The 14,189-nt window shown below is 40.6% G+C and overlaps 2 protein-coding genes across 2 annotated transcripts; one reads left to right on the top strand and one right to left on the bottom strand.

Annotated features, from left to right (window-relative positions):
- The first annotated feature begins 7,077 nt into the window (after positions 1–7,077).
- Positions 7,078–8,126, top strand: LOC110797513 (RING-H2 finger protein ATL79-like). Its single transcript, XM_022002628.2, has one exon. The coding sequence runs from the start codon at positions 7,181–7,183 to the stop codon at positions 7,931–7,933; it is 753 nt and encodes a 250-aa protein (XP_021858320.2). The 5' UTR covers positions 7,078–7,180; the 3' UTR covers positions 7,934–8,126.
- Positions 8,127–8,271: 145 nt separating this feature from the next.
- Positions 8,272–10,463, bottom strand: LOC110797521 (protein SRG1-like). The gene is made up of 4 exons (XM_022002636.2): positions 10,125–10,463; positions 9,737–9,981; positions 9,220–9,553; positions 8,272–9,108 (listed from the first exon to the last, which is right to left on the bottom strand). The coding sequence occupies exons 1-4, from the start codon at positions 10,347–10,349 to the stop codon at positions 8,866–8,868; spliced, it is 1,047 nt and encodes a 348-aa protein (XP_021858328.1). The 5' UTR covers positions 10,350–10,463; the 3' UTR covers positions 8,272–8,865.
- Between the last annotated feature and the right edge of the window lie 3,726 nt (positions 10,464–14,189).

Below are 14,189 nucleotides of genomic sequence, written 5' to 3'. Positions count from 1 at the left end.
CCGCTTGCTGCTGTGAATGGTCCCAGAATATCCATTCCCCACTGGGCGAATGGTATGGGGTTGATGATTGGCTGTAAGTCATTAGAGGGTTGGTTGATCACTAGGGCGAATTTCTGGCACTTGTCGCACTTTTTAACATATGCTTGAGAATCACTTACCATGGTTGGCCAATAATATCCTGCTCTGAGAGCTTTCAAGGCTAATGTCCTGCCGCCTATGTGGTTTCCACATATTCCCTCGTGTATTTCCTCAATGACTCGTTGTGACTCCTCTGCTGATATGCATCTCAGCAGAGGCAACGAAAATGATTTCTTGTACAGTTTACCCTGGTAAATGACGAACCAATGCTCGTTTCGTTTTACTTTTTTCTGCTCTTGCTCTGCTGTGGGAAGGCCCCTTCCCAGCTTGTATGAGACTATACTGTCATACCACTGTGGCTCAGTGTCAATGAAGTTGACTGCAGGCTTTTTGTCAATGCTCTTTTCTTCCTGGACCTCTACCATCACTGTTCTTTCCAAGTCCTGTAGCGTCGAACTTGCTAACTTGGATAGGGCGTCTGCTTGACTGTTCTCTGCCCTGGGAACCAGTTGAATCTCAAAGCTTTCTAGCTGGGCTACTGCTTCTTTCATCAAGGCCAAGTACCTCTGCATAGACGGTTCTCTGGCTTCATATTCACCTCTATATTGGCTGGCCACCAGCTGTGAATCGGTTTTGAGCACTATTTTCTTAGCATCTGCTGCTTTGCACATCTGGATTCCTGCGATTGCCGCCTCATACTCTGCTTCGTTATTTGAAGCTTTGAATTTAAATTTTATAGCATATTCGAAAATGTTGCCTTCTGGTGACACCATTATGATACCTGCGCCCGACCCTGTGACTGCGGCGGAGCCGTCTACTGAGATCTGCCAAGTCCCCAATGGTTCTTCCTCCTCCTCGTATGATGCCTCTGCAATGAAATCTGCCAGTGCCTGTGCTTTTATGGCGGTTCTGGGTTTGTACTCGATGTCATATTCTGAGAGTTCCACTGCCCATTTCAGGAGTCTACCAGAGGTATCTAGCCTCTGCAATGACTTCTCTAAAGGCTGATTAGTCAACACTTGCACTTTATGCGCGTCAAAGTATGGTTTCAATTTCCTGGCAGCTATCATGATGGCGAAGGCCATTTTTTCAATCAGGGGGTACCTCTGTTCTGCTGGGTTGAGGATGTGGCTGACAAAGTAGACTGGCTGCTGGATTTTATCCTTCTCGACTACCAGAGCTGCTGCTACAGTTTTCTTGGAGGCAGAGATGTATAGCTGTAATATGTCCCCCACTTCTGGTCTGGCTATGGTTGGGAGGCTTTTCAAATGGTTCTTCACCTCCTTGAATGCTTTCTCTTGCTCCTCTCCCCACTTAAATGTTTTGTTTCCCTTTAGCACCTGGAAAAAGGGGAGAGACTTGTCCGCGGGCTTGCTGATGAACCTGGTGAGTGCTGCCATTTTCCCAGTCAACCTCTGGATGTCTCGTATGTTTCTTGGTTCTGGTAGGTTGAGTATGGCCTCTACTTTTTCTGGGTTGGCATCAATTCCTCTTTCACTGACCAGGAATCCCAAAAATTTTCCAGACTTAACACCGAACACGCATTTTTTTGGGTTTAATTTCATACCAAATTGCCTCAATGTTGCAAAAGTTTCCTTCAGATCCTTAATGTGATCACCCTCCTTTTTGCTCTTGACTATGGAATCATCTACATACACCTCCACGTTTCGGCCTTTTTGTTCTGCGAATATTTTGTCTACCAGTTTCTGGTATGTGGCCCCTGCGTTCTTTAGACCAAATGGCATAGCCCTGTAGTTGTAAACTCCAGCGTCTGTGATGAAGGCGGCTTTTTTCCGGTCTGATTCTAACAAACTGATCTGGTGATAGCCCGAAAAGGCATCCATGAAACTCAGCAGGGCATGCCCGCTGGTGGAATCCACCAGTTGATCTATTCTGGGTAGCGGGTAGCAATCCTTCGGACAAGCCCTGTTTAGGTCTGTAAAGTCTACGCACATCCTCCATTGACCATTTGCTTTCTTTACCATCACAACATTAGCCAACCATTCCGGGTAGTCACACTCTTCTATGAATTTGGCTGCTAATAGTTTGCTGATCTCTTCCTGGATGGCTACATTCTTCTCTGTCGAAAAAGCTCTCTTCTTCTGTTTCACCGGTCTGACTTCTCTGTTAACATTCAACCTGTGGACCATGACGTTGGGATCAATCCCTGGCATTTCGTCGGCAGAGAAGGCAAATATGTCCGCGTGCTCTCGCAACAGATCGATGATATTTACCCTCAGGGAAAGGTCTATATCTGTGCCAATTCGGACTGTTCTGTCCTCTACTCCTTCCTCCAACTCTATCTCTTCTGTTTCTTCTGCTGGGGCTGGTTTTAACAGTACTTCTTCACGATGCTCAAAATTCTCCATGTCCAGTAGTGCGTCTTTTTTACGCTCTGCTCTCTTTCTCTTTCTGGACAAGGGAATGTCTGCCTCTGCCAGGGGCGGGGGTCTGGGTGGCTGTTTCAGGGCTGTGTGGTAGCATCTCTTAGCCTGCTCTTGGTTTCCCCTGACCTTAGCTGATCTGTTATCATTCGTTGTGTACATCATGGTGAGGTGATAAGTAGACACCACTGCTCCTGCATCATGAATAAATGGTCTGCCCAGAATGGCATTGTATGCTGCGGGTACCTTGACTATCATGAAATCAACCATGACATCCTTGATATCTTTCCCCTGCCCAATTTGGACAGGTAAGCTAACTATTCCTTCTGGTATCACCGTTGCTCCTGTGAAACCAATTACTGGGTAGCTAACTGGCTTTACGTGCTTCTCTTCGATCTGCAGCTCTTGGAAAGCTGGCCAGAATAGAATGTTTGCAGAGCTTCCTCCGTCTATCAGGATTCGATGGATTTTTCTGTTAGCCACATCCAGAGCTAACACCATTGGGTCATCATGGGGATAAATTATGCCCTTACAATCATCTTCTGTAAAAGTGCACTGTGGGATTTTTGGAGGGGCAGGCCATTTTCCTGAGTTGTGGTAATTAACCTGGTGTTTAAATTCGTTCACACTGGCCTTAGCACCGCTGGCTGTAGTACCAGCGTAGACTGGTCCTCCTGTTATGACCAGTATATCATTCGACCTCTTCTGCTCTGCTGGGTGGTTCTGTTTTTGCTCTGTCTTCCTGTTATCAAATCGACCCTCATCATCCCTGTTTTCGTAGGTCCTGCTGTATGAGCTCTTTGCCTTAAATTGTGTTAGGTACCCCCTTCGGATCAGGTCCTCAATGTTATCTTTCAGGTGAGTGCATTCCTCTGTGAGATGACCATGATCCTTGTGAAAATCACAGTACTTCTTCGTGTCCCTGTATTTGTTGTACATTTTCGGTGGTCTCTGCCATTTCTCATCCTCCTTGCTGATAGCAAAAATCTGGGTTCTGGATGCAACCAGAGGAGTGTATTCGTTGAATTTGCCTCGCTTTTCAGTTTTGAACTCACTACCCCTTCCTCTGACCTGCCCGTGCCAATCTTTTCTGGGCTGCTGATTTTCCCTTTTGTCTGGGTATTCTTTTTTGTACGGCTCTTTTCTGCTCTGACTACCGTAATTGTTCTCACTTGCTACATATCGTCGTGAGGTTGCTCTGCCAATCTCTTCACTTTTTATGAATTCATTTGCCTTCCCCAGTACCTCTGCCAGGGTTGTGAATGACTTTCTGCCCAGATAACTCTTGAATTCTCCATCCCGCAGACCAGTCATCATAGCCAGGACTACTACCTCTTGCTGTAACTTGGGTATATTCGATGCCTCCATATTGAATCTGGATATGTACTCCCTCAGAGATTCCTGAGGTCCTTGGATGACTGACATCAGCTCCCCTGTCATCCTTTCTCTGGCAATGTTTGCCACATATTGGGTGCGAAACAAGATGGCTAACTGCCGGAAAGAAGTTATGGTGCCCTTGGGTATTTTACCGAACCAGCTCTGTGCTATCCCCTCCAGAGTGGAAGGGAAAACCTTACACCACATAGAGTCTGTGTTGGTATATAGCATCATGTGTCCTCCAAAGGCAGAGAGGTGATTCGTTGGGTCTGACTTTCCGGAATATTTGCAGGTGGGCATTTTTATCTTTTCCATTTTTTCCGAGAGTATCTCATCACAGAAAGGGGAATTATCAGGTTTAACTATTGCTCGGGTGGGATTTGGCATACCTGACCCGGAGTGGTGCCTCTGGCTGGGTGCTTGTTCGGTTCTCGCTCTGGGTTGAGCTCTGCTAGGCGTGATACTTTCTGCCTCATATTCTTGGCTGTCAGCCCCTTCCATCTCCTGCTGCAGATTCCTCCTCCAGACGTTCGGACTGTTTTGGGGTCTGGGACGTTTCCTCCTCTGCTCAACCTCAACCTCTGGGGCTGTCCTCATGACCTGGGCTTGCGGTGTTGTCTGGGTAAGGAAGGTCAGGACTTCTATGGCTGTGCGCATCTGGTCGGGTGAGAACTGTGCCCCCAACCGTGCTAGTGAGGCACTGGTTGGAACTGGGATGCTCTGGCCCTGGCTGGGGGTTGCCATAGCTCTGGGTTGTGGTGTCTCTCTTGGCGGACCAAGACTCTGAGGCATGCCGAACAAAGGTACGTTTGTGATTCTCTGGTTGTTTCTAGAGGTGGGTGGTTCTATCTGCTGGATTATCGGTTCGCTTGACTCAGTCATTTTGTGGGAGGGTAGGTCTTTTAGAGGCAAGGTCTGGGAAGTCCCCTCCTTCTAGCGCCACTTGTTCCGAGTGTGGAACTGGGAGGACGTTCCGGAGTGCCTTGGCCCTGTCAAGCAGAGCAAACGTGAGCTAACCTCGGGGGTTTAACCGAGGAAACCCCCTCCGATGCCTAAGTCAGCAAATAGATAAGAAGTCTTTAGAGAGGGAATATAGAGAGAAGGTGGAGCAAGTACCGTGTGTAAGAATATATCCCATCATGAATGATGTGGGTGCTATTTATAGGCGTACTATTCTGTACTTTGGCCTACTTAGATGCCGCCACGTGTATGACGGCGATGTACTTTATTCCTTGTCGTTGTCGTTTAGCCTGCAGGTCCCTTCTTGGACTGATGCAGTTTTGCCTGGCTCTGCTCTGTGTCTTTACACGTGATCTGGGGAGGTTTGATCTGCCTGGGCTGCATATACTTGGCTTGGGGTTTAGAGTCTTTCTTTGACTTGGGTGTGCCCTGGGTGTCAGGGTTTGCTCTGTTATTGATGTTCTGTCCTCTCTGGATATGATCCCGTACAGGACCTTTTATAAACGGTTTTTTGCGAGAAAGGACCTTTTATGACGAAATTGGTGAAATGGGACCTAAAACATAATTTTTTTTGTTGATTGGGACCTTTTACCGGTTTTTTGGAGTTGACCCAAGATTCAGGCAACGACTTTGACACGTGGCAACCGGAGAGTGCCACGTGTCCATTTAATGATTAAAAAAAAATTTGCCCAAAAAAAAAAGCCTAAAAAAAAAAAATCGATTTTTTTTTTTTGTGTGGCCCCAAATCGAATTTCTTTTTTTATGCCCCAATTTTGCGAAGAACCCTAATTTTTTCGACGCAAAATTAGAACAATTGAGGGGGAAAACTAGCAAACCTCATTCGTGTGGCTATGAATAACAATTCGTGGTAGACAATTTCAGTGACGAACTTTAAGGCAATTGGGATTTTGGAGGGAGAATTGGAGCAAAAAAAATCGATTTGGGGCAAAAAAAAAAATCGATTTGGGGCAAAAAAATTAATTTCGATTTGGGGCAAAAAAAAAATCGATTTGGGGCAAAAAAAAAAAAAATCGATAATTTTTTTTTTGGGGGGGATTTTTTTTTTTTTAATCATTAAATGGACACGTGGCCTTCTCCGGTTGCCACGTGTCAAAGTCGTTGCCGGAATCTTGGGTCAACTCCAAGAAACCGGTAAAAAGTCCAAATCAACAAAAAAAATTATGTATTAGGTCCCATTTCACCAATTTCGTCATAAAAGGTCCTTTCTCGCAAAAAAACGTTTATAAAAGGTCCTTTTTGGCAAAAAAACCTTTTTAAAACAATCTTAAAGTTAGTTAGGAAGTCACATCTTTTCAATGGTTAGGGTCACATTTATACTTGAGTAAGGTAACTTTAGTTCTCAAATAAGGTCACTTATATCTTTGGTCTGGTTCACTTTTATATTTGGATGTACAGTAAAATACCGTAGATCGGGGGCACACAAAAGTTTTTGAAAAAATATACTCCACTATTACAATGGAAAAGTGCAACTGTTTGATTGATTATAATAATTGATTATAACTATTTGATCATAATGTGTAACTATTTTATTAAAGAATATAACTAATCGGGTAGTAAATTGTTGTTATTCATAAGAGCATCATTTATAAGTTTTTTTGGAAACAAGTAATTTTAGCATATTCGAGCACTACTGCTACTCAATCGTTTCCTAGTACGGAGTATCTTTATTCTACAAGGGAAAAATGAAGAATTATTATTATTATTTTATTTTATTTGAGGGAAGAAAAAGGGAAGACTTGGTGTTTATGTAAAAATACTAAAACATACGGAGTACTTGGTATTAGAGTTAGATTGTTAGAATGCAAGGCATTTCTAAGTTTGAGGGTGTTTGATCGACTATGATGGTTTCAGGGAAGTAAAACTAGTACTAGTGTTGATTTCGTACTTGAGTTTCTGAATTTGGCCACCCAGCTTGATACTATCATATGTTACCCTTCAACTGGCATGGATTTACTTTGTGATTAGAGGAGTCTTACCAGTCATAGCTAGTCCCATTAATTAATAGCAAGAGGAATAATTTGATAAAAAAGAAAAAGGTAGAAAATGAAATGGAAGTACTCCGTATTTTTTATATATGTGGTATAGTTACGTGTTATTGTAGAATACTCATCCTTTGCTTAAACCACTAAGATTGACATGCAAGGCATACAAAAACTAACTTTGTATTCTTCTTCTTCATAACTTTATTCCTTTCACATTACCTATAAATATATAGTCATTACCCCTGCCTCAACACCATATATAGCCTTTTTCCACCAATATATCTCAACCGTTTGAATTCATCATCCAACCCAGATCAATCAACTATATATATATATATATATATATGCCTTTAATAAACAGGCCTCGGGTTGTGATTGATGGAGTTCGAAGAACACGAACCTATCGTTTCTTCTGGTGTCGTCATTGTGATCGAACTGTTAGACTTGCATCAGCTTCTCTTAACCCCCCACACAATTTCTTATGCCCCCTTTGTTATAATCTTGTATGCCATGAAATTAACATATATTTCAAGGCCTTCAAGTTCCTCTACTACTACTACTACTACTACTACTACTACTACTACTACTTCTTCTTCGTCTGCTGCTCTGTTATTAGACACAATGGCTCAGATCATCAATCTATCTCCTCATGATCATCGTTCCAGTCTCAGGCCACAGTTTGCATTCAATAATTCTCTTTCGCGACCACTACCTAGCCCTGAATCTCCTTCACAGGAGAATGTCACGAATCAGGAACTAGTCAGAGTAACAGCTGATACATTGCGCATGTCCAGTGATTCAGCATGTCCAATTTGCAAACAAGACTTTCTTCTTAACCAAGAAATACAGAAATTGGAATGCAATCATTTTTACCATTCTCATTGCATCATGTCTTGGCTTCAAATTAATAATACTTGTCCAGTATGTCGTTACCGCCTCCCAATACACCAACATTCCACAAATAATTTCCAAAGTGCTAATTATGGTCGTAATGCTGATGATAATGATGATGATGATTATGATCTTCATTTAGAGAATGTTGTCAACTTGAGTTGGCCAAGTTGGACTGACTTGCTCTCCTTATTAAGGCCTTTTCGCTTGGGTTCGTTACTCGATTGGTCCTTGCCATAATAATTCTATTCGTCATCGGATCGACTAGCTAGCTAGCTAATAACATATTAACACCTGTCTTTTTTTCTTCATAACTTTCAAGTTTTATTCTGATTGATATACCATTATTTAGTTTGATGTCTACTTACCCGATGATTTTTCAGAACATCAACTCTAAAGGTAAGTTTTTGACAGAGTGAAGAAAGTAAGTAAATCTGTAAGAAAACGTATGTGATTGATCGATATGCATCATGTCACAGTAAAAAGGATTTGGTTCTGATGTTAAAATTAACGGGTGATGATAAAGATCACAAGTTGCGAATTGTCGCAATCTTACGTGTCGGAGTTTAATTGATACATATAGGCACCACGTAGGATATACGTCATCAGAATATTTTTACTTTTAATGCAATATTTTTACTATGAAAATATGTAAATAAGATCGATAGTCGATATAAAGAAGGAAATAAATTAGAAAATTAAGTTTTTCCTACATTTTTCTTGTAACATGTATAACAGGTTGTATAAGTTAAATATTTTAGTTTTCAATTTAAATCATGACACATAAACATGACATGTTATCATTGTGACACGGCTTAAATGTTGCATGTTGCGACCTTTATCATTTTCGAAAATTAACATCAATTCTGTTCCCCTTATTGTGAGAATGAGATGAGTTGTATTGCATTGAAAGACTTACTACAAAGCGGATAGAGCCAGAGATACATTATTCAATAACATGATAAAAACAAAATAATGTTTAGCCATCGATTAAAATGGGTAACTTTGGTCTTTTTTTAACACACATAACATAAAATTTATTTTGAATACATGCATGCATGTAAGTCGTCAGGTGATGCCGAGCAATAGCTTACGAAACCATAAGTGGGAGTAATAACTTATTGGATACAAATTAAACACAAGTAGATGGAACAAATAATTTCTAAATATAACTAGTAATTAATTCTGACAGCATCAATTTGCCTTTCCATAGTAGCCATGTATTTGAAGTAAACATGGCCATAATTGTTGAGCCTCTTGAAGAGTTGGGGCCTCTCCTTAGTTATGAGCTCCTTAAGTGGCCCTATCTCTTTCTCTGAGTTTGGAATAGGAAGCATGGCTATTGAGATACGGTCACATTGTGGATTTATAACCACCTTGTGAACTGGACTCTTGAATATTCCATTACTTGCTATCTGCCATACAAATTAAAATCACATTAATTATAACATACCAAATTATTAGGATATAAAAAAAAATATATGTACGTAGTAAAATATCTTGTAAAGAGTAGCTAGGTAGGTTACCTCCAATTGATCAGCAACATGGATGACAAGGGCTTGAGGGATGATAGGAACCCTAAACCATTGAGCATCTTTTAAGACTTGAAGGCCTTCCACCTCCTTGTCTTGCAAAAGAACGGTGATGGCAGATCCATCTGTATGTGCTTTCAGACCAACAACTTGTTTTGCACTTGGACATCGAGGATAAAAGTTAAACCTTGCATGTATTATGTCTTCTTTGTCATCTCCCCATAGTTCAAAGAACCGATTCTCTTCCAAATTCAGTGAACGGGACATGGCCTTTAAGAGTGTCTCAGATACTTCCTTAGTCTTAACTGAATATTCGTCTAAAGTTGTACTGCGCACAATAATCAATAATCAATAATCAATAATCAATAATCATTAATCAATAATCATTAATCAATAATCATTAATCAATATTCGTGTCGATCATGTAGTTACGTTACGTTGTTCGATTAGCATCATATATCCATGCATGCATATTGTTAATTACGTAAGTTATGGATGTTTAATTACGTACCTGAAATGTTGAGGTATGTGTGGCCAATATTGAAGCTGACGCTTATGCTCTGGATAAACCTGAAGATGGAGTTTGTCATTCCAATTGAAATTCCCTTGTCGAATCACATTGTCATTGCCATAACCTTCAAGGCTATCGCCTACAGAAGAGTATTTTTCCTTTTCATCAAGTGGCAATTTGAAGAATTGCTTGCTCATTTCACGTACCTCATCAAGCAATTCAATTGTCATACCATGATTCACAAGCTGAGTATATATATTCCATAGCATTAGGTTAGAGTTAGACACTTAGACGTACGTACGTAGTAATGAAATTATATTAAATATTCTGCATGAGTATAAATTAAGCCAATATATGATTTTGTAATAAATAAAACATATATACATACCTGGAAACAACCCCAAGAGCTCAGAGCGTTACGAAGTTTGGCAAGCTCTTCCTGGTTGGATGATAAAAGGAGTGAAAAGTCGATGGTTGGACCGTCCATGAAAGGAAGGGGACTGTCGCCTACTTGACTGTCATCTTCAAATTGTTGGATGTATTTTTCAGGTACAACACCATCTTCTACTAATTCTTGTACTGGTTTTAGAGAATTAGCTGCTGTTGGTGCCATGTTTTCGTTAAAATATACAAAGCTAGCTAGGTATCGGAAAGCTAGGGAACAAATTAAAGCTTGTGTGTTGTATCTTAGAATGTATGGAATTGAACGAATGTTGTAATTAAAATGAGGCAAGAGGTCTTCCTTATATAATGTATATGTACTTCATCAAACTGAATGTTCGTAACATCTACAGTACTTAAATAAGGACTTTGTCTATATTTGTAACATCTACTAAACTGTTCACCAACTTTGACTAGTTTTATTATTCATTTTCACTTGTCTTCTCTTCCATGCATAAAACTAAACATTAAATAAATTTTGACAAATTTTACGTTTAGAAATGTTCAACATGAAAATAAGTTTCGAGAACAAATTTGTCCGGGTAAAGTTGAGGGCGGAGCCCCAAAATCTTGACAAATAATACTGGGATCGAGATAAGAAGTTCAAATTCAAAGTTATTATAGCAAGTTAAAGGTAAGGAAAAGCCTTAATATTGTGGATCAGTAGCTAGTCAAATACCAAGTACCATAAGAAGTGTAACGTATAGTATTAAGGGCAGTCAGAAATAAACATATAAGGAGTAGGACATACTACGTATATTCAATAAAATTAACGTAAAAACTTTAAGGGAAGTCGGAACTAAACATATAGGACTTACTTACTACGTATTCAATAAAATTATCGTAAAAACTTAATAATCGGGAATACAATAAAAACGTAAAAATTATGTTTTTTTTTTTTTTTTGACAATAGCTAAAAATCCTTATACTATTGTTAGTTTCGTGGAGTTCCACAAGAGGGGGGGGGGGGGGTGAATTGATTTTTTGCAGTTTTATAAATTATACGCAATAAGGAACAAAAACAGCAAAATAGAGCAAGCACAATTTAGCGTGGAAAACTCTCTAGGCCCAATAGAGAGGAAAAAACCACGGCCCCTTTGGGGACTTAAACACTTCTACTAAATAGGCAAAACAACTCAGTTTCTTTACAAGCCTAATCTACTCGGGCCACAATCTGTAAATCACCTCAGATTACATATGACTAGGAACAACCCCACGTTGTTCCCTTCTCCCTATGAAACAATCCCTCAATTGTTCCAACTCACAGATCTCTCTTGAGATCCTTCACTCTTGCTCTAGTAAGCCTGACTCAGGCTTAACATACATCAATTCAACTTTAATAAAATACAGAATAAATAACACTAAAGCAAATACGAAGATACAAGACCTACCAACCAATACTGCTCTAACTGGGAACAGGAACAGACTCTTAAAAATAAAGACTTTAAAGGTGATACCTGAAAGCTCCGGTTGATGCTTATGAGTCTGATAAAAAAATACGAGAAGATCTTTTGGTATATTTATAGTGATTCTGTGATTTACCCTAGAATCCTAGACTTCCAATTCTAATCAAATTAGGACTCTCTTAAAGATAGATTTCTGTTAGGAAACTATTTAATCTTTAAAAAAGTTTTACACCTATTTGGATTCTACTTACCATATACCTAAAGATTTTAACTTCTCCTTGAACTCTTCCAAAGATTATCTTTAATTATTACCGAATTAATTTAAGCATATTAAAACTCCTTTTAATACGGATAATCATTTGGTCTTAAACCTAGTGTATTATGCTAACTCTAAGAACTTAGGTGATGACTCTTTAAAACCACTGTTCCCAGACTTAGCAGTATGATCGAGATAATAGTCTTATACCTTTGCGTATTTAATCAACTACTTCTTAAGCCTTCATAGAAGCTTGGACCTTTCTTCCATACTTGAATCTTCTTGTCTTGTTATATTTATTTGATGCTGCGTCCAGGAGATGTTTGACTTGAATTCCTTCCTTCGAAGCTTCCTCACTTGCATTTGTACTAGCTTAAGGCAATCAGCTTATTCTGATCTGCCAATTCTAGAATGTAAAACGTAAGCACCATATAAGCTTGTCATCATCAAAACTCATGGACCAACAATTTCCCCCTTTTTGATGATGACAACCTTTCAACTTGTATGACATCCAGCATTCTTTTTAAAAGCAAAAACATGGTTAGTTCCAATCATAGAGTCAGATAATTAAAACATAGATAGAACCATGTATGAGTAAAACAGAATGAAACAAGTTGCCAATCTATAAGCTCTTCCCCCTTTGGAATGATCAAAAAGGGAATTTGAAAAACGATTATGCAAAAGGGAATGTATGGTTCATGTTGCCCTCTCAAACAGGGAACCTCATCGCAGCTCAAGTCGGTCAACGAGTTTGACCGCACCCCTGCAAGCAAAACTAGGCAATAGCAGCATAAAAACAAGACAAATACCAACCCTGCAAGTTAGTGGGAACAAATCATCAGAACGTAGGAAAAGCGCGCTAATTAGGATTAGCCATGATAAACCCAGCACAGCAGGTCAAAACACAAAGTTACCAATGTTTACACACCAAAAACCAACAGAAAATTGTTTATAGGAACAGGAAGGGGGGGGGGGTTCATAATTTGTAGCAAGGGTTGGGCAGGATCAGGCTTGAGGGGAGACAGGACCGGTTGCAGCATCCGCATCAGTATGGACCTCCACCTCCTGAATCATGTCAGCAAGACGCTCAGTCAGATCATTGAAGAATTGACGTTCTTCCATTTGCACTTGAACCATAAGCTCCTGCAGGGGCTGGAGTGAGGCATGTATGGCGATATTGTCCTTCTGCAACTGATCCAACCTGTCCATTACCTTAGTGAGGATACCATCTTGGGAAGGAGCTGACTGAGTTTCCGCATCGTGGTCTGATTCCGACTCATCAACCATGCAGACGGATGGAGGCACAGTCTTGGAGGAGCTAGCAATACGGCGACTGCGCCTGATTTGTGGTTGAGAAACAGGAGAATGCTGAAGTGAATTTGATTTTGCAGGAACCAGAGGGGGGGATTTTTCTCTTGGTCCCAAATCAACAGCCCCACCCTCAGAGGTCCCTCCCTTGACCATACAGGGAAATGCAGTCTCACCCTCTTCAGACACACCATCTTCGTCCTCTATCTCATCACCTTCATCATCATCTAGCGGACCTTGGTCACCTGGTCCCATCTTTCCCACACACACAACACCATCAACGACTTTGAGACTAATCCCATTGAGATAGGCTCGAGACAGAATATGGGCTTGGCTAAGTGGCTCGGAGGTGTAAGAGGTGAGATCAACACCCACTTTTCGCATTATAAAGGTCAATAAAGACCCATAGCCAATGAAATTGTTTTGAGAGATGCAGTGGGTGAGATGAGCGATAAAATGGCAGGAAAGTTAATTTGATGTTGATTTTTAAGGAGGTAGATGTAGATTAGGTCAAGTCTGCTAGCTAAGGCCCTTTTGTCAGCGCGAGGAACCAGACCCCGACGGACCACATTGACCAGGACCTTTTGAAAAGGAGTGAGAGAGGATTGATTGAGCGCCTTTGGTATTTTCCCTGGTCCCCCAAAGTACGAATAGACATCCTTCATTGTGGTATTAGCAAGTTCAATTTGACCCTTCCCCTTATAGTAGACTTCTTCTCCTAAAACAGGAACTTTAAACCAAGAACCCAAATTTTCAGCTGTAAACCTAATTTTTGTCCCATTGACCATAGAATGACAGACACCCTTTGAATAAGTAAAATTCGAACAAAATTCCCCCATAGCTTCCGGAAACATGCATGTATTTGAACAGACCTCAAACAAGAAAGTCCACCCCTGTGACTCTAGACATTCCAAAAGTTCGACAAACCCTACCTCCTTACACCAAGCAAAATCGACACTTAAACCCTGAAGCATGCGATCATTAGGAAAGAAATGATACCTAGGTTCGTCAGGTTTGACTTTCTTTTCCATGGGCGATTGGA

Source organism: Spinacia oleracea, chromosome 2 (genome assembly GCF_020520425.1).
Source record: "Spinacia oleracea cultivar Varoflay chromosome 2, BTI_SOV_V1, whole genome shotgun sequence".
NCBI lineage: Eukaryota > Viridiplantae > Streptophyta > Magnoliopsida > Caryophyllales > Amaranthaceae > Spinacia > Spinacia oleracea.
Note: the sequence above shows the minus strand (reverse complement) of the source record. Positions and strands in the feature narration are given on the sequence as shown.